At 40.6% G+C, this 18,818-nt stretch overlaps 1 protein-coding gene across 2 annotated transcripts in view; it reads left to right on the plus strand.

Moving 5' to 3' along the window:
* arhgap9 (Rho GTPase activating protein 9) overlaps nt 1-18,818 on the plus strand; it is a 52,023-nt gene that overhangs the window by 17,938 nt on the left and 15,267 nt on the right. For both annotated transcript variants that reach the window (XM_080461388.1, XM_080461389.1), the window contains exons 3-13: nt 953-1,151; nt 1,803-2,179; nt 7,354-7,605; nt 8,553-8,642; nt 13,173-13,238; nt 15,120-15,266; nt 15,443-15,541; nt 17,095-17,156; nt 17,260-17,347; nt 17,847-17,942; nt 18,630-18,728. In XM_080461388.1, coding sequence (XP_080317514.1) covers nt 953-1,151; nt 1,803-2,179; nt 7,354-7,605; nt 8,553-8,642; nt 13,173-13,238; nt 15,120-15,266; nt 15,443-15,541; nt 17,095-17,156; nt 17,260-17,347; nt 17,847-17,942; nt 18,630-18,728 — 1,575 coding nt within the window. The remainder of the gene's footprint in view (nt 1-952; nt 1,152-1,802; nt 2,180-7,353; nt 7,606-8,552; nt 8,643-13,172; nt 13,239-15,119; nt 15,267-15,442; nt 15,542-17,094; nt 17,157-17,259; nt 17,348-17,846; nt 17,943-18,629; nt 18,729-18,818) is intronic.

An 18,818-nucleotide genomic window follows, 5' to 3' on the forward strand; every position in this document is an offset into this window, starting at 1 on the left:
TTAAGAGATATCAGTTTTTTTTACTTTTATTTGGGGAGTTGACGCTCAGTCTGGAGTGGTGTGGGATGAAGTTGAACAAATTGATAAATGTTTCTTCCATCGCCTCTTCTTTCCTTTCTTTTTTAATGTACTTTGCGACCTAAAATTGCACCTTTACTAACAAAAAATACAATGTTAAAAAAACTAATTTACAGCGTTTTTTTCTCTGAAGTATCTCTATAAGTGCCCTATAAAAGGTCAAATATAAGTTAAAAAAACAGTGTTTTTAGAGTAACAACGTCAAACTTGCTTACTGACGAGAGAGTAAAGATATTTTAGATGAATATCAATATTAGCCCTACAAAGAGGAGCAGAATTTATCCTTTTTCCATGCTCTATATTTCATATTGTTTGTATAGTTGACAGTGGCAGGGAGATGGAGCTTTTCACAGGTTACATTAAGTAAAAATCAGAATGCAACCTGACAGTTCATCGGAGTGCAAACACAAAGCCACATACACTCACATTGTTTTAATAGACTAATTCATCTCATAATCTGGGAATAGGCAGGAGAAACTCACACAGCGAGAAGATGCAAACTACATGTACTAAGCCTGAACTTGATTCAGGAAACAAGATTAGATTAATTCTCCAATAAAACGACCAGAAGATCAACTGACCAGCGAAGTTACATTCATGTAGATTTACACCAGTAATGATATTTACATGTTGATCTGTGTGTCTGCTGTTTGGCTGTAGAGCACGTTGGTTCAGGGAAGCAGCTCTGCCATCAACCTTTGAAGCCTGCGAAAAGGGAAGTTGTGTTTGCTTGATGTCAGGGGAACTGAAGCGGTGGATATTTCCGCACAGGCTCCAGTCCTCCCCTGCATGCGTTGCCGCTTGGTTGGACTGAGTGGATTTTCTGTGGGAGAAAATAGCGAAAGCGTGCATAAACCCGTGTCCCCTCCGACAGGTACGGCGGATTGGAGCAGCCAGTAAAACAAAGCCGCTGTATGTTCCCGCCACGTATGTGATGGAGGTTCCCATTGCACCGATGCCCTCGCCTCAGCGCCTGGTCATGTCCGCGTCGCTCAACTCCAACCTCAGGATACTACCCCGGGTGTCGCTCTCTCCCAGCCCGGCCGGGTCCGTCTCCAACGAACAGCGCCAAGGTAAATGTGCAGGGAGTGAAAAACAGAGACCGTCCCACCTCATCAAGTTGATGGTGTCACACTAGATGAAAGCAAACATGTCAATGTCAAAATATGAAAGCAAAGTCAAGTTTTTAGTGATTATTTCACAAACATTTAGCAATTAACTTGTAAAACAAAGTAAATCCGTTTTCATCTCTAATTATTTCATACCTGTTGACCACAGGGCAGAGGCCAGAAGCTTAAAAATCTGAGAAAGAAACCCCAAAGCCAACAAACCTACTTTCCTTCTGTGGTAAATCCTTTGAAAAGCTCCAGTGTTTCCTGAACGTCTTTTACAGGCCCCTCCCTTTAGAAATACCAACATTTCCAGGGCCCTCTTATCCGGATGTGGAGCACTAATTCTTACACACAAACTCTGCTGCACTTCTTTTTAGTGATTGTTTGTTTGAAATAAACTGCAAATTTAATCTCCAACACGTCAAATGAAGTTTAAAATAATCACATCAACAGTGAATTGTATTTAAAGTGTGTCACGTCTTTCAGTTATGGCATTGTAGCATTTCACTTTTCAACATTCAGTGTTTTCAAATTGCCTTTCTGTGCAAAAATAGCTTTTAAAACACAAGCAATGTTCTGAAAGATAAAATATATTTCTGCTATCTTCTGCAGCAAATAAATTCATCTATCGCTCCATGGAAAACCTCAACTCCAGTAGTGCCTTGCAGGGGCTGGACAGCAGCAGCAGGGTGCGGGGAGGCCGCTCTCTGCCCCTCTCCGGATTCACCTTCACCCCCAACTCATCCAGCTCCCTGTCCGGCCACCTCGTGGCCCCTGCACCCCCGGGCGGTGGCCACACGGGCAGCCAGCGGGCGGTGCCCATGATCACCCGGAGCCAGAGCTCCAGCAACCTGCCAGAGAACGTGATGGAGAACCCGTACGACGAGGTGGGCGGCGGCTTCAGCGCCCGCGGTAACCACAGGGTCCCCAAGAAATCCTGCAGCCAATGGGACGTGGTGGGAGCTTCAGGCAAGAACAATCATCTGCAGGTGAGTCACGACATGAGTGTCATGTCAATCACAAACATCTACATCACAACGCTGAAACAGTGGCAGCAGAGTGCAACGGGTAGGGATGGTTGAGAAAGTTTCCTAAAAAAAGAAACATCAATTAAATGTGTTTTGAAATATAAGTGAGGCAGGACTTTTAGCTCTCACACATTTAAAGTGAATTTCTCTGTGGGAGTGAAACTCTAATCTCACACTGCACACCATTTTCCTCACTAAGCAGTCATTTTTGCATGTTCTCATGTACGTCTTGGTTTTCTCTCACATCCCTTTTAGGCCAATTATAGCCTCTGTGTCTAATTTACTATGATCTCGCATAAAACATGCTAAATTGCATGCTTAAGTAAAAATATTGTGGTTTTATTTAATGTGCATTTGTGGGCGGTCACCTCGGAGTAGCACTAGTGACATCACATGCAAACATGAGCATTCAATTGAGGGATTTGTGTACATCAGACCCTCTTTAGATGAAAACGATCTGCTTGAAACTGAAATGCTTCCATGTTAATTTACTTTTGTCCGTCACAAAGTGACTGGATGGCGCGTCGAGCCTCCAAGTGAAGGGTGATAACATGGAGTCGGATGTGTTGGAGGAACTGATCAAACAACATCAGACCGTTACAGCATATAATCTGAATTTGACTTGAAAAGGAAAAGGTGATATGGGAGATGATCTGTCACAAAGTCAATGATGTGGGAAATGGGAGCATCAGAAGGAATCCAGAAATCATTTCAAGTCCACAAATGGAAGTTGTAGCGAACCATCTGAGGAAATTCCTCCCATAAGAATCCTAGCTGAGTGTATTAAATAAGCAGTAATACTACAAAAAGAAAACCACCAAAGCTTCACTGAGCCTACAGAGTTACTAAAGAGCAACATGTGGATCCAGAGCAGTGGGTTACAGACCCCTAAACTAGAGTCGTGGGGGCTCAAGCCGATTCCAGATAACACTGACTAAAGGCGGAGTACATCCTGGACAGTCTAAACAAAAGAGATGCATTAACACTCATGGCTAATTTCCAGTCATCAATTATTTTAATGAGTATTCTTTGTAAAGTAGGCAGGAGAAGTCCACACCATCCAGTCCCAGTGCTACCCATTTAATCTGTTTAATCTGTATTACAGACACTAATGTCAGAGGTGATCGTGTTTAAGGAGTCAGATCTTTACGTGTGGTACTAAAAACAAGGAACAACAAAAGAAACCTGCTGATGATCGCATTTATCCAGTAATTAGTATGAAGAACAAAGAAGGTAAATAACAGAAACTAGTTCAAACAAATCCACCCCATGCATGTGACGCTGAAGGAAGTGTGGGATTAGATTAATTTTTGATTTCCTCTCATTGCCAAATTCTCTAATCTCTTGGATTTACAGGTCAAAACTCCAAAACTACCCAGCTGGTGTTTTGTTTTTTGTTTTGTTTTTTTTAGCATTAATGCTCTAACAACAAGGAAAACAAGTCCTAAAGGTCTCACTGAATCGCATGTATCTCTCAAGTCCTGCAAAGATATTTTAATATTAAAATTGTGCCTTCACTGAAACGTGTTTAACCGTTTCCACTGTTTTCCAAGAAATGCTATGAGTTGATCGAGTTCTGCAGCGACGGCACAGTTTGTATTTGATTTACGTCAGCGCTCGACCCCAATAATCTTCCAAGAACAGCAATCAAGTTAGCATTGTCGTGACGGCGGCGCGGCCCCGTATTACATCAGAGGGGATTACACAAGACGTCACTGCTGAGAGGAATACTCAAGGTTATCCTTCTGGCAGCTGAGGGGAAACTCCCACAGCCGAGGGTCCGCACTGTCAGTCCCGGTGTTTTCCACCGAACAGTGCAGGCACAAGTGACTTCCGACTGTGGATAGATGTGATCTCAGTGGAAATGGCAGCACTGTTTTCCCGTCTCTTGTCCTCGGCCTTTCGTGTCTGGATCTTTGTGTCTCTGTGTCCGTCCCTCTCTCGCTCTCTCAGGACCCCTTCTTCATTCCAGGCTTTAATACCAGTAAGCAGGATTATTGCAGCCACATTCAGGTCATGACTCCATTTTTCAACCAGAAAAAAACAAACACTGTCTGACATCTCGCTCTTTGTTTGCTCTGTAATTGCTGTCACATTCATGATGATTTGCAAAAATTCGGGATGAACTTCAGTTGAGCACGTCACTTTTAACATTGATTATATGTGAAATCGTTAACAGTTTGATTACAATTATTTTGAAAATAATCGTGTTTTTTTACTTTTGCATTTGGAAATCAGTAAATTGGATCCTCTGGGAGCTTTATAAGCTTTACCTTTCCTAGACTGGCCAAGAAAGGAGTAGCATTCGCAGTATGCTGCACCACATTACCTTCACTAGCCATATGGAATAATGTTGAGTACTGCGATAATGACAATTTGCATCAAATGCAAAAAGCAGACGATGTTAATATCTTTGTGCTTTCAGATGGCTTCTTTCTTTTACCGTCATTTAAACCTTGCTCGTTTGTGTTCCTTCCACTGTCACGATGCTCACTAAGCTCACTCCACACACTTTGTGTCTTCAGACGGTGTCTGTCACACCTTCCACTAAACGCTGTGCACAAAGTAAATAACGTTCCTGCATCCGTCTGCGGTCGAACATTAACTCCTGGAAGTTAAACACCAACATGAGTCGGTTTTTCTCAGTTTCTGTTGCAGGTCAGAGCCGCACGTTTGTTGTCTGTAAATAAAGTTTGTTTGGGCTGTTCGTATCATCATGTGGACAAACGGCGACAAGGTCGCAAACCTCTGTGAAGAGTTGGAGACACAACCCGAGGTCAACCAAAGAGACAATAGAAGAACACGCACACAAACACAGACATACAGGGCACACAAAATCATAGACTGAAACACACACCGTCACACAAAACACACACAAACTCGCAATGATACAGAAAATAACCCAATAAAAACACACAAACAAATGAACAAGGATTTACAAAATTGCACACAAATTACAGACAAAGACGAACCGACAAACACAAAAATCCCCACAGAAGCGTACAAAAAAGTAAAAACTCATAAAAATCCACCACAAACAACCTGAAACAAATATACGCAAAAACACGTGGACTGAACCAAAGAAATGCACTGAATCTCACAGAAATACACAAAAATGCACACAAACAAAAAATCACCCCAAATCCTACAAAACCACACAATCCAATAAACACGCAACCCCTCAAAATATCAGAAGAACATGCAAAGATGTCACACACAAATACACAGAAATTCAAACCAAATCTACTGAGTAATGAAATTACCGGTAGATAAAACTGAAAAACCTAAAATAAACAACAATAAACAAAGATGACATATTTGTCCAACCTTTCATCACATCTTCATCTCATGCTGATGAACATTGGAGAAGACATTTTTCCTTTATGTTTTTGTAAACAGATACTTATACATTAACATTAATTATGCCTCAGTTTTATTTTTCATCACATCTGTTTGAATCTAAAATCTCATTCATTCATAATTTAGACCAAGCACAAACATGTCTGCTGAAACTCAGTTTGGAGTCGTAGCGATGGAGACTCATGATCATTATATTTCATGTGCTTTTTCTATCTTTACATTTATGTTGTGGTATATTAAAGTCAGTGTTAAGAAGATGAAAGCTTTTCCATGCCAGTCACAATTGCACGGCTTCATGTTTTTAATGGATCAAAGTATTTTATCAGAAAGTGTGTTGAAAAGGCATAAAAGTGATTTGCACACAGTGCTGCCCTCTGCTGTAAACCACTGTCCCATCACACGTTTCACACTCATTCGCGCGCACACACACACCCACACACACACACACACACACACACACACACACACACACACACACACACACACAAACACAGTGACGTTGTGCTCCTTCAGTTATTATGTGAAAGAATGAGTTATGTAACAGGGATCAACCTGTGGGTCAATCAGTCATTGAATTCTGCCTCAGCTGTGTTTTATTTAAAGATGACATGACGTGTTTATTCTTACAAACAATTTGATAGGATTTAAAGATTTTTCTCTATTCCAAGCTGTGCTCTGTGTGTGTGTGTGTTGTGTGTGTGTTACGAAGCCATAATGTGATGGATTAGTGTGCGGTTTGAGACGGGAGGATTTATTTGTCTGCTATTGTTTGGGGCTGTTGGGAGTTTTCCTCTTTTTAACACACTGACATGGTGAAGACGCAACAATCTGCTATATGGTGCTATTACATTTCTCACACACATACCAAAACTCAAAAAGAATCAATTGAATGAAAATAGAAATAGGGAAAATACTGGAAAGTATAAGAAATGTTGCTTTTACCGTCTCATGTGCAACACTTTGTGAATTTGTGAAAGTATTGTTTCAAATATTAGTTTTAAAATCTGTAATATTTATCAGCTTGTTGCTGGATTTGAGATGAGTGGACAAACTCTTACCAGTATTCTGTGCTCCATTGATAAGAATTGTTTTGTGCATGTGTCAGATGTGATCTTCAGTGAATCCCATTAATAGATCAAGTTCCATGCGTGTACAACCATTTCTGGAGTTGGGGCCGTAGTGCTTGACATTAACAAACCTCATCAAATTCAGAACAAACACAAAAACAATAACAAAGATGAATGAATATAAGGAAAGACAAAAGCATAAATAAAAATGTCAGAGCATGGAGAGAAAAGGCCCTTCCACCCTGGAGTGACAGTGAGCAGAGCCTTAGTTTAGGATTGTAATGAGACGGAAGATCCCAGATTTACCTTCACGCATTTCATTTCAAGTTCATCCTAAAATCTGTAAATTCACTCTGAAATGAGCTGGGAGCCATTGAGCTGAACATCAAACAGGAGTGAGATGTTGCTGGATCTGACGCTGCATTTTGAACAAGCTGGATGAAGGAAACTTAGATTTTTACAACTTTCGGGGAAAACTAGCAGTTTTTGTGTTTTGTAATGTTTGTCTCCTTTTAGAATCCAAACTTGATTCCACGATGCTGAGTTGCTCTTCATCAAACATATTCATGATCCTGTTGTCTCCCATTGTCCATAAGTTCTTAGCAAAATCGAGTCCACAAGAAATCCATCTTTTTCAAGGCTTCTTTCGTCACAATATCCACTTCTGACTCTTCTATTCTTTCTATTTTCGCTCTCTCTGCCTCCCAGGTCCCCACAGAGTCCTATCTGTCCCAGCTGTCGTGGCAGGACTCTCCTCTCTACACTGACGTGCAGCCAGAGAAGCGTCAGTCTCAGCTGGAGCCGCCCAGTCCCGCTCCGGGTCAGCAGCCTCTGCAGATCATGGACCTGTGGGAGCAGTACTCCGACCCCGCCTCGGGGAGATGCTACTACGTCAACAGCATTACGAAGGAGAGGTCCTGGAAACCCCCTCGACGAGCCCGCCGTCAGACCACCGACAGGGTAAAGAAAGCGGCCTTCATTGCACCGCTTCTCTCTTAAACTTTAATTTTTGTGAAGCTTTTTTGGCATTTTTGAGGGTCTATGAAAGTGTCTTTCCTCAAAGGAGTTAATAGAAAAGGTTGAGGGTGTAAATTGAAAGCGGGCGCTCATTGATATGCTCGCATGGTTTAACTGTATCAGCACTAAAAGGGGACCTTTTTTTTTTTTTTTTTTTCGGCAAAGAACTTCATAAGGCCTAAAGGAGGGAAGCCCCCCCCCCCCCCCCCCCTTTACTCACTGCAGACGCAGGCATCACAGGACTGGTTCTCCACAGCAGGAGCCTCGCGCACAAGGGGAGACTCACATATGAGTGTGAGAGGCCGATACGCTCCAAATTTCACTTTGGCATCAGGTCACATTGAACTTGAAGGAGTCCAGTTTAGTTTTGTCATGAATGAAATAACGATGTAGTTGCTTCCACTGTTAGTCGCTGAAGGTTCAAAAACATGTTGGAGTCGAATGTTCAAATGTTAAAAAGTAGGACTTTTTTTTTTATAAATATACATTGAAAACAAACAGAGAATAACTCAACTGTCCCACGTGAGCAGGCGTAGGCCACAGTGGAAATGAAAAACTTGAGATAATGACAGCACAGTTGTGCAGTGGTTAACACTGCCGTCTCATACCAAGAGGAACTCTGTGAATTTTCATGTCATTGTTGTGTGTGTGTGTGTGTGTTTGTGTGGGTTTTCTCATAGATTTAAGTAATACTCTATGTGACTGTAACTGAATGTGTGCGTTACGGTTTTTAGCTTTTACTATAGATAATGTACATTTTTGCTGAATAGCCACATTTGCCTGACAGAGTGAAGTTCCACTCTTGTCCGGCTCAAAGAATTCCCATGAGTTTTAGATTAAAATCTTCTGTATATCAGGTTTCTCTTCTTTTTGCTTGGTTCCCTTTTCAGGTCGGCGCAGTGCAACCACAAACGTTACCCAGAGACACCAGCCATCTATCGCTACCACTTTCTGGAGCTGGCAATGGGACCGTGCACAGGGTGAATATACTCTCTTCTTCTAAGAAACTCTCAGATGTGATTACTGACAGGTTGTCAGAGAATTTAGAACGTCGAAATCATGTTGATGAAGCTTTTGGGGTAATAAGCAAAAGACAGAAATCATTCTTTTTTTTAAGCTGTGCATTTATATTTTTGTCATTTTCATTAATGGTGTATTTCCACAGGGCCTCAAGAGTGTCACACATTTTTTCAAACTTGTATCTCCGTTCACACCCTGGATTTGTAGATACAGAGTCAAGACCCCCATTAACCCATTTTATTTAAAGTTGGCACTCAGCCAGACAAGAACAACCCTTGATAAATATCTCTGTAATGTTATCTATTTACCACTCCTTCACAGTAGGTGGCAATAATGCCTCATATTGTGAGTTGACGTCCTCTATTTCACACTGTGAAGGAAAATCCACAACAGTTACATTCCTTTGCTATTCGAGTGTGGCAGAACACAGGTGATGATTTGTCAATATAAATATGTTTGTGGACAAAGTAGAACAAAAGGGAGGTGTTGACATGTGGAAGGATCAAGGCAGTATGTATTGAAACTACGTCTGAGTAACAATTTTATTTCATATCGCTCCATAAAACCGTGGTTCAGTCTGTTAAAACCTCCATGGTTTGGGGAAGAGTCCCATTTCTAATTAAATTACAGCTGAAAGGGCTCTCTGCATACCTATTTACCAATTATGTTGCGTTATATCGTTCATTGTTAAACTTGTTTTTGTGTGTGTTGGTATATTGTAATATATATGGTACTATCTAACTAACTATTAGGATTCAAGCTGTTTTAGCTGAATGAATTTTTCATTAGGTTAGTCCTGGTTTCCTGAAGCAAGTATGGGAACCACGATTAAAGAAGATTGATGAATCAATAGGATCTTTGCATTCATTCATTCATTTTCTTCCGCTTATCCGTTTCCGGGTCGCGGGGGTGACAGTCTGAGCACTGTCACCCAGATCACAATGCACCATTTAAGAACCTTCCTGCAGGTGGTGAGCCCACGGCAAGGTGGCGCCCGGCGTGAGACACGAACCCACTACCCTGAGATTGTGAGTCTCATGCTCTACCAACTGAGCTAGCCGGGGGATCTTTGCATTCATGAAGTTCTTAATTTAATTGCGTATGGATTCCTGAAAATCAATATTAAAAGCATTCGTTCACAGATGTAATGTCACGTATTTAAGTGCAAAGCACTGTGCTTTGATATCTGCACACGTGCAGGTCAAACTTCAGTCAGCCAAACACACACACACACACACACACACACACACACACACACACACACACACACACACACACACACACACACACACACACAAACATGAATGTATTCATATGAAGTCTCCAGCTGTTACCACAGTGCACCTGCACCCACATCCAGACCAGCGCTGCGATCCATTTTACAGCAGACAGAACTGCTGAATGCGGCTGAGTCTCGCTGCCCCATTATTTACTGCCCAGCTCACTTGCCCTATCTGATCATTTATTAACTGCCCCTCTGACCCACGCTTCCTCTCCGAGGATGTCTCTGTCAGGATCATCCTTGAGCTTTAATAACAAGCTAATGCCTCTTGATCTGATGCAGATGAGCAGAAGCCATTAGTGCCTCGCAGAGGCAGATGGGAGTGTTTTAAATGCAAAACAGGGAAAAACATTTCTAAATATAAACCTTTCACTGGAGCCGCCTTTAAACTCTCCCAGACCTTGTAGCTGCGTCACGGTGAAAACTCCCAGTGTATCAATTATTTCACCTACTTTGCAAACCTCATTTTAACCCCGTTATAGAGGAAGTAACCATATTTTGTAACTGCTGCTATGACTCTGAAATAAAAGTTTTGAATTGATTATAATATGCAATCTAAAAAATATATGTCATTTTAAAAGATGTTTAAAGATTTATATGACCCCAGTGGGAATTTGCATATCTCTGTATTTAGCCCATTCCAGCTGTAGTGCAACAGCCACCAAGCTCTGGGTGGGCGGGGGTTGGGGGTTAAGAGCCTTGCTCAACGAATCACAGCAGTGGAATTTGAACCGGACAAACATCTAGGCCACTTATTAAAAAAACATGTTTTTATTCAATTCAGGATTAGTTGATTCTGTTATATTTGTCTTTGTCTTGGTAAAGCATCATACAGGCCATCATTCCCTCTCAGCAAATTCACCTGATTGGTGCAACAACCTTAAAATTATGAAAAATCTTAAAACTAGAGCAAGTTTCCATTGTCATGTGAATTAAGTGTAATAGTGTGACAATTATACTTAATACTGTTTAGCTCATCTTTAAGGTAGAAATTTAAAGTCATTTTTTTATGCCAATAAAATGACACAAATTGTGCCATAATGCTTATTTTGAAATGTTTGTGCATGTAAATAGATATAAGTGTGTTTATTTACACTTGGAGGATTTAAAGTTTTCAAATGACCTTTCATCACTCCTCTTTAATGTTTCTTTTTTTTTCCGTCACGAGCTGTCCTATAAAGAACTCTTGTCAACGCCCGTCAAACGAGGAAGCACCTCTGCCGGTTCAGACATTGAGATTAGGGACTTCAGGCAACAGCCGCAGAAATTGACCCGTCCGGCGAATCAGTGACGACACCTACGTGGTGAAGCCACGCAAGCGCCATGATCCAGATTGCTAGAGATAAGCATTTTGCATCCCAAGGTTGTATTGCCTCAGCGTTGCATCAGTGTTTCAAATTTAATGTTGCTCATCAAAAAAATACCCACATGATCAAAGCAGTGATTCCCCTCGTCAAGTCAGTGTGAGATGCATTCGGTTGACCTATATGTGTCACTATTTATTCTGAGGTACATGTATTAGCAAACAGGAACGGAACTACGGTATATTTATATATAATGCATGCAGGATGCCGCTTGGGTTTTCAGCCCAGGTGTTAAAGCCCAAGTGGCCCACTTTCCCTGTCGGCAGCAGAGAGCAGCCCGTAGTCCGGGTTTTTATTTTTCACTTTAACTTTCACCATTTTGACATCTACCTTTTCTTTTATGTTCTGTGCTGGTTTATTTCTGCCTTTAGAAACGGTTCAGCGATCTCAGTGTAATAACAGCAAGTGTTTCCATCCCCACTTTTTGCTGTAAAGGTAAAAAAAAAAAATGTTTTGCATATTTGACAGAAGCAAGTCAGTCAAGCTTTATTTGTGCAGCACAATTGCAAGATTTTTTTAATACTTTTATTGAACATGTATGTTGATTCTTACATTAAAACTACAAACCAGTCTTCTTGTTTGGAGAATTTGCTGCTGTTTGCTTTTTTTTTTTTCTTTGAGAACCCTGGAAAAAGCTCATCTCTCCTGTCATCAGTATCATTTTCTAGATGTCCATTCATTCATTCACTCATTGATCTCATCGCATTTCCTGGATGGCAAACGCCGCAGTATGTATGTTACACAATAGGTTGACTCTAGTTTACAGTAAATTTTTTATTAATAACTTTTGACAAATTTTCTGAAGAGCGAAAGAATCACTAACCTTCAGCTCTTTCCCCCCACCGTATAGACCACCATACTTATGATCATTTAATCTAAAAAAAAAAAAAAATGCTGGATATGTGTCAGTCTTGTACTGAAATAGAGAATCTGAATGCATCTTGTAGCTCTTGTACAGACAAACGGTCGGACGGTGGTTTTTGTGGGGACGTTAAGCAAACCTCTCTGTTGCATTTGTGCAGTTGATCTCACACCTTCCTGACTGAGCTGCCGTACATGAGTGTGAGCGTGTCGGCTGATAAAGTCAACTTCCCTCTAGAATGGGGAAGTAGAGATAAGCTGAGACAGCTTGTGGAGATGAATGGCTTTCACGCGTTTGCACTCAGACAAAAAAAACAACAAAAAACCCAGACAAGCGGTTGAGAATGTGAATTCGACGGACTGCTCCCAGAAACTAAATTCAGCCTGGATTTTACAACTTGGTGACTTTTCATAATGAACACATACGCTGTAAGTTCATTTTGAGGTTTATTATTGGGGTGATGAATGTGCTTCATTTAACCGATCTTCTTTGTTACTGACGGGGTGATACACAGAAATTGTTAGTTGGCTTTTTTGGGTTGTTTTTTGTGGGTGGTTCAGACTTAACGTTTTTGACTGAAATGAATACTACACAGTGGAGGTTTCACTTTTACTGAGCAGCAACTGCCTCTCATTGACGTCGGTTGAGTATCGGTGGGGTTCACGGCTGTGGCAGTTTATAAAAAAAGCAGTTTTTAGTTGTCAGAGAAATTGTTTTTTCCTGCTGTTGTGTGAGTTAGTTCAGTCAGAAACATGTCAGCATCCTTTTTTTTTTTTTTATGTGGGTGTAAAATCAGCCCACACAGCTACTGAATCAAACTAATAACGGCTGAAAATGGCAACTTCTTTTGTCGTCTCTATTGAAGGTCAACCAGGCGGAAAATGAAGATCGCTTCTGTTTTATTGGGAGTAACACACATAATAACTCTTCATCTTTCTGTTTTGTCATTTTACCCTCTTTTCTTTCCTCTCTTTCTCTTCAGTTGTCACCTGATTTCCTCTTCGGGAGCCACCAGAGGAATGCAGACGGTGGCTGGCAGATGAAACAGGTAACCCTCGTCTCTACCTGCTGCATTCTTTTATCACTACGGGGCATCTAGTGCTTCTCACCTTGACTATCACCTTGTAAAAAACAAAACAAACAAAAAAAAAAAACATCAAACACTAAAATAAAAGCAACCTTTTTATCAATTTTGCATACTCTATTAGCATTTGCTTGACACGGTGGTAGACCTTTGGTGACTTTTCCTGCCATGTTGACTTTGTTTTGCTCCATAAGACTCAGTCCTGCTTCATGTCTTGCACGCATCCAGTATTTTCTTTGTGCACAGATGCGTATATTTTAATGTAAAGAAATGAATGACTAGCTTGTGCTTCAGATGACACCCTTTTTTTTTTAATTTTGTGCATGCACTGTGAAGGTATTCCTCAGTGTTTTGTCAGTGTTAAAAGGGCTTTTTGATGGGAGGGTATTTTCCTCATGAAAATCAATGAACCCAAGTTGTTAGATTTGCAAAAACTGCACCCTGACTGTGTTACTGTAGAATACATTAAAGTAGTGCCAGCTACGCTCTTTAGATTTTCGGAGATCAGCATATATGCATATTAAGGTGGCGAAATAGCAACTCATGGTGTAAAAAGAAAGGCGGTTACCCAAGCAGTTCTTACTGCAACATGTTGCATCACAGTGGGGTGTGGGTGCACTTGGTTTAAAGCCCCTTTAAAGGCCTCCTCTTAGCAAAGGAGTAGATTTGGCGCTCAGTGCTAATCCTCCTTGCATGAAGAGATGGCAAACATTAGGAGGGATATTCAGTCTGATTGTTGAAACTGGGTTACAGAGATTGGGTACTTAATTATGGCTGCTGCTGCATGAAAGTTGTGCCAAATTTTGTTTTTGCACACGTGTGCAGTAATGCACATTTGTATGTGTAGATGCATGAGTGTACACGGGTAAACATTCTCCATGTAAAACACCAGGACACTGCAGCTCATATATGTATTGTGCAATGTGCAAGAGGATACATTTACAATTAATCAGTCACGATTTCTGCATCTCAGTGCCACTGTACAGAGAAAGCTGGCAGTAGATAGCAAAACTTCATAAAGGAGTGGTGCCGAGGCGATGCACTTTGCAGCTAACGCAATGATATTCAGAATAAAAAATATGACATTATATGATAATGCAAGCCCCAGCTGTGGCACACTTCACGCTAGAGTTGTTATTTAAAACGCTTTATAAAGTCCCTTTTGCGTTTCACCAAAGGGATGGGATAAAATTGGGATAAAATTGAGATTGAAATTGTTATCTGTAGGTTATTATGTTGTGATTCAATTTATCCACCCCACTCAAGATCAGATTGGCCTGTATTTAACTCCTTTACAAAAATAGGTTTTATTTGTGTCATTTTTCAATGCAAAAGTGATTCTATTTATGAAAATATAGACATGGATAGAAGACAAAACAGTGCTCAACTCAAAGTTTGTATGGAGTTTTATAGTACCACAAGAAGTTGAGGTAATTTATCTTGTTTAAGGTTTTTGGTATTTATTTTGTGTCGCACGGGAAATAAAGAAGTGTAGCAGAAAACTGCACATTGTGAAAAGGCCTTGGCCTTTATGTTGCTCTTTACTGTTACTGGTTTGGGATTTTAATTGTTTAGACATTTCTACTTATTGAACACTGCATTCTTCAGGCAGAAATACCAGCTCAGCACTGAAATCTGCAGTAAATATAATATAAGAGAAGGGACTTTTCTTCCAACATTGCTTGCATCTCATTCAGGAAGCAATATCACTTCATAGAATCATCCATCTGAAGCATGTTGTATTTATTTCAACATTCATGCACATTTAAATTTCCCTTTCCCCCCACCCTTTTTTTTTTCTCTGCTTCACACTTTTGTGACTCACCCCAACTTTTGACCCTGAAGAGCATGCAGCGTGCGGTTTCCTCTGACACCCTGAGCACCATGGCGTTCAGTAATAACGGCTCCCAGAGCTGTAACACGGCACCCATGTATGATGTCAAGCAGCAGCTCAGCCACTCTCAGTCCATGATCCTGCCTGAGAATGGCAAGGTATTCACCCGCAGCACGCACACACACACACACACACACACACACACACACACACACACACACAAAGAAGAGGGAAGGTAAGTAGACCTCCACAAAGATGTACTGCTCAACACACTGGACATATGCACACACAGACAGCTAAACAGACCAGGTGACGCTCTCTTGTAATTTCCCAGCTGGTCCAGCAGTGCACAGATTACTCCTGCAATGTGACCAACATCGTCGTGGAGCCTCCGTCTCCTGAAAGCTCCCCAGACAGCGACGGCTGCACACCGGTGAGGAAATACTGCTTGTAGCCTACTATATATATGCAAAACTTCCCTCGGGAAAATCTGTTATTCTTTGCTGTATGGACTGATGAGGTCCTCCTGCTTACGGTTCATATAATCTCATGAAAAACTGGTGTTTTTCTTCTCTAAGAAAAATGTGTATTTGTGCCGTTTGCACTTTTTACTAGTGATAAGAGATTAATAAACAAGGCCTTTATGGGGATTTCTGTTTTAACCGTTATGTATGGGGTTCTCAGAGTAATAATAAGAATAAGGAGCATAAGAAGAACATTCTTCACGACTTTCACAAAGTATTCATATAACAAGTTTAACTAATCAAGCTCATGAGTAACAAAGATGACAATATTTTTTAAATAAATTATACATAACAGAAATACACAGCCAATAAACCTTAATTGAGAAACAAAGTATGACACAAAAGCAGCATGTTCTTTTAAAATATAATTCAACAAGCTATTAAAACAGCATAACATCACATAAATGTGCATCCTAAGTAGTGATTTATCTCCTCAGGCAGGTTGTTGCAAAGTCGAGGCCCTCTGATGATTAAAAAAAAAAAAAGCTTGATCCCCTTTATGCTTGAGTCTTGACTTTGAAACAAGCAAAACGTTCCACCTGATGATCTAAGGGTAGGAAGACGCTACCCTCCTTCACGCTGTTTGAACTCTCGCCCCAGTAAATCTGCTTGATATATATATATATATAAATTCAAATTCAGCATAAAACTGTTTTAAGAACGAAATTGACAGTTTTATCCTCAGCTGATCTTGATTTATTCTAAAAAATTACAATCCTCCTTGCAAAAAATAAATTCCTTTGATCCCCTGATTTCTCGACAAAGCAGACAAACTCCGCCCACTTTCAGAACTACACCCTGATGGGAATTTGGTCTGATTTGCAAATGTTTAAAAAAAAACCTATTGCTAACGTTTGACAACATAATTACAATTAAGATAACTTAATATTTTATAACTGTGACTCCAGGATGTGCGTTTATGAGGAAACCCACAGCAGTTCAGTTTTTAAACTTTTCATTAAAATTTTTATGAAAAAAACAAAAAAACAAAACATCTACTGCAAAAAAACCCCCCCAAAAACCCAGAAGTATTTATATGACGAGACACGCTTCCTCTCTTTCTCATAAAACCGCCGTCACCTCTACTTTACGTTAGTTTGTTCCTCACTGTCTTCATATACTGTACTCAACACTCCATCGTTAGCGTTAATTCAGTTCCCTCGCACCTTAAACGGGGCCATACCGCAGTGGGAGATTTTAGAGCAGTTCTCCTCCTGCTATTTTCTGAATGATGCAACAGCGGAGTTAAATGGGTTTGCTCAGGATGCGGTGTATTACACAGAGGAAAAGCCCTCTGTGCTACTTCACTGTGAACACTTCAACTTGTCCTCACATAGTCTTTTGACACCAGAGATCCATGGCTACTCTAGAGTGATCCCATCAGTTGGACATCACACGCGTCAGTGGGAGCTGTGGTGTTTTAATGTATGTTTGGTGTGTGTGTGTGTGTGTGTGTGTTTAGGAGCTGGAGAAAGCAGGTCTATTGAACAAGACGAAAATTGCAGAAGGAGGCAAGAAACTGAGGTGAGGTTGCTTTCATCTGAGACGGGTGAAAGTAATTATTCACTTTGTTTGGATCCACGTGAAAAAAGAAATTAAAATGTGCGTTGTATTTGTTGGATTGCAGGAAAAACTGGAGTCCCTCCTGGGTGGTGTTGGTGGGGAACAGTCTGGTTTTCTTTAAGGATCCTAAATCACAGACACCCTCCAGCTGGGTAAGACTTTAGACAAACTATAATCTTAAGGACTTTAGTCATTAAATCTTTAGTTTTTTTTGTGGAGTTTTTGTTTTTGCACAGCACACAAATACCTTTTTGACAGAAAATTTGAAAAAAAAAACACCCTCATATTGCACATTTCTTAATATCGGAACCATCAGCAAATTTATATGGGTGGTTTTTCTGTCTGATAGCAATTTTCATACTAGTTTGTGTCCTTTATGGACAGCTGTCTGACTCCATGTTTGTCTCATCTTCATCACTATTCCCAAGTGACGGAGGAGAGAAACAAGCTGCTGTATCACTCATGGTGTGAGGAACTTAACCATCGTGGAGAAAGTTGACAGAAACCATTTGAGGAGGTTCAGGCATCTGATTAGGATGACCCCCGGTCGCCTTGTAGTAGAAGTTTACCAGGAGGAGACTCCTGATCAAACACTTGCCTTGAAGTTATATTTGAACCGATTTGAAGAACAGATGTGTTTTTCATTCAAAGAAACCAGGAAACAGTCGACCTGAGAGCAGCGTGGATTTAAGAGGAGCGAAGCTGCACTGGGCCAACGAGCTGTCCAGCAAGAAAAACGTCTTTAAGGTAAAAGAAAGTAAGCAGAAAATCCACCTACAGTGGTCCCAGGGTTCAGAAAGTGAACTTCCTATTTATTAGCGATCAGATTTCTCTGAACCCTGTTTGCTACATACACACTATATTCCACAATAAATGAACAGATATGAGCAAATTTACTCGGTGGGAGAAGTGAAAGTGGGCGGTTTTCTATTTCCTGGTCTGTCTTCAATGACGCACACTGAGGAAGCAACAAAAATACATTTTCCGAAGAAATACATTGTGAGTTCCTACCAACTTTCAATGAAGTGGATATAAAACCAGCCTGAGGACTTAATACAACGCTCATGTAAAATATAATGTTATACAATTACATAAAGTATAATGTGATAGGTGTTACTGCACTGCATTACATGATGATGTGTCTCTGATATTTTGCCAGTATCACATTGTCATTGTATTTATTGTTTTGTTTTTATTTTTTACATTTGAAATGAAGTGAAAACAAGCAAACATTTGTTCATGGGACAAAACAAGTGTTTGTATTATTTTGGCCACTTCATTAACATACACGATAAAGGCAGAACATTACTGACACGTATGACGCAGTACGGCTCAACAGGACTGCAAATACAACCAGAAGAAAAAAGATTTAAGCGAAATTACACTGTAATGAAATCATGAGGGATTGAAACGATCTGAAATTGTGTGTTTTAGCTGAGGACGGTGACAGGAAACGAGTTCCTGCTACAGTCGGAGACCGACTCGCTCATCAGGGAGTGGTACAACACCATCCAGAACGTCATCGACCGGCTGGTTAGACACACACACGCACATAGAGTACTTTCCATTTACCACTTCTCTATTAGTGGCTAAAATGGTTTGGATTGAAATAGTGTACTCAGT

The sequence above is a fragment of the Lipophrys pholis genome (genome assembly GCF_963383615.2).
Source record: "Lipophrys pholis genome assembly, chromosome: 4".
Lineage (NCBI taxonomy): Eukaryota > Metazoa > Chordata > Actinopteri > Blenniiformes > Blenniidae > Lipophrys > Lipophrys pholis.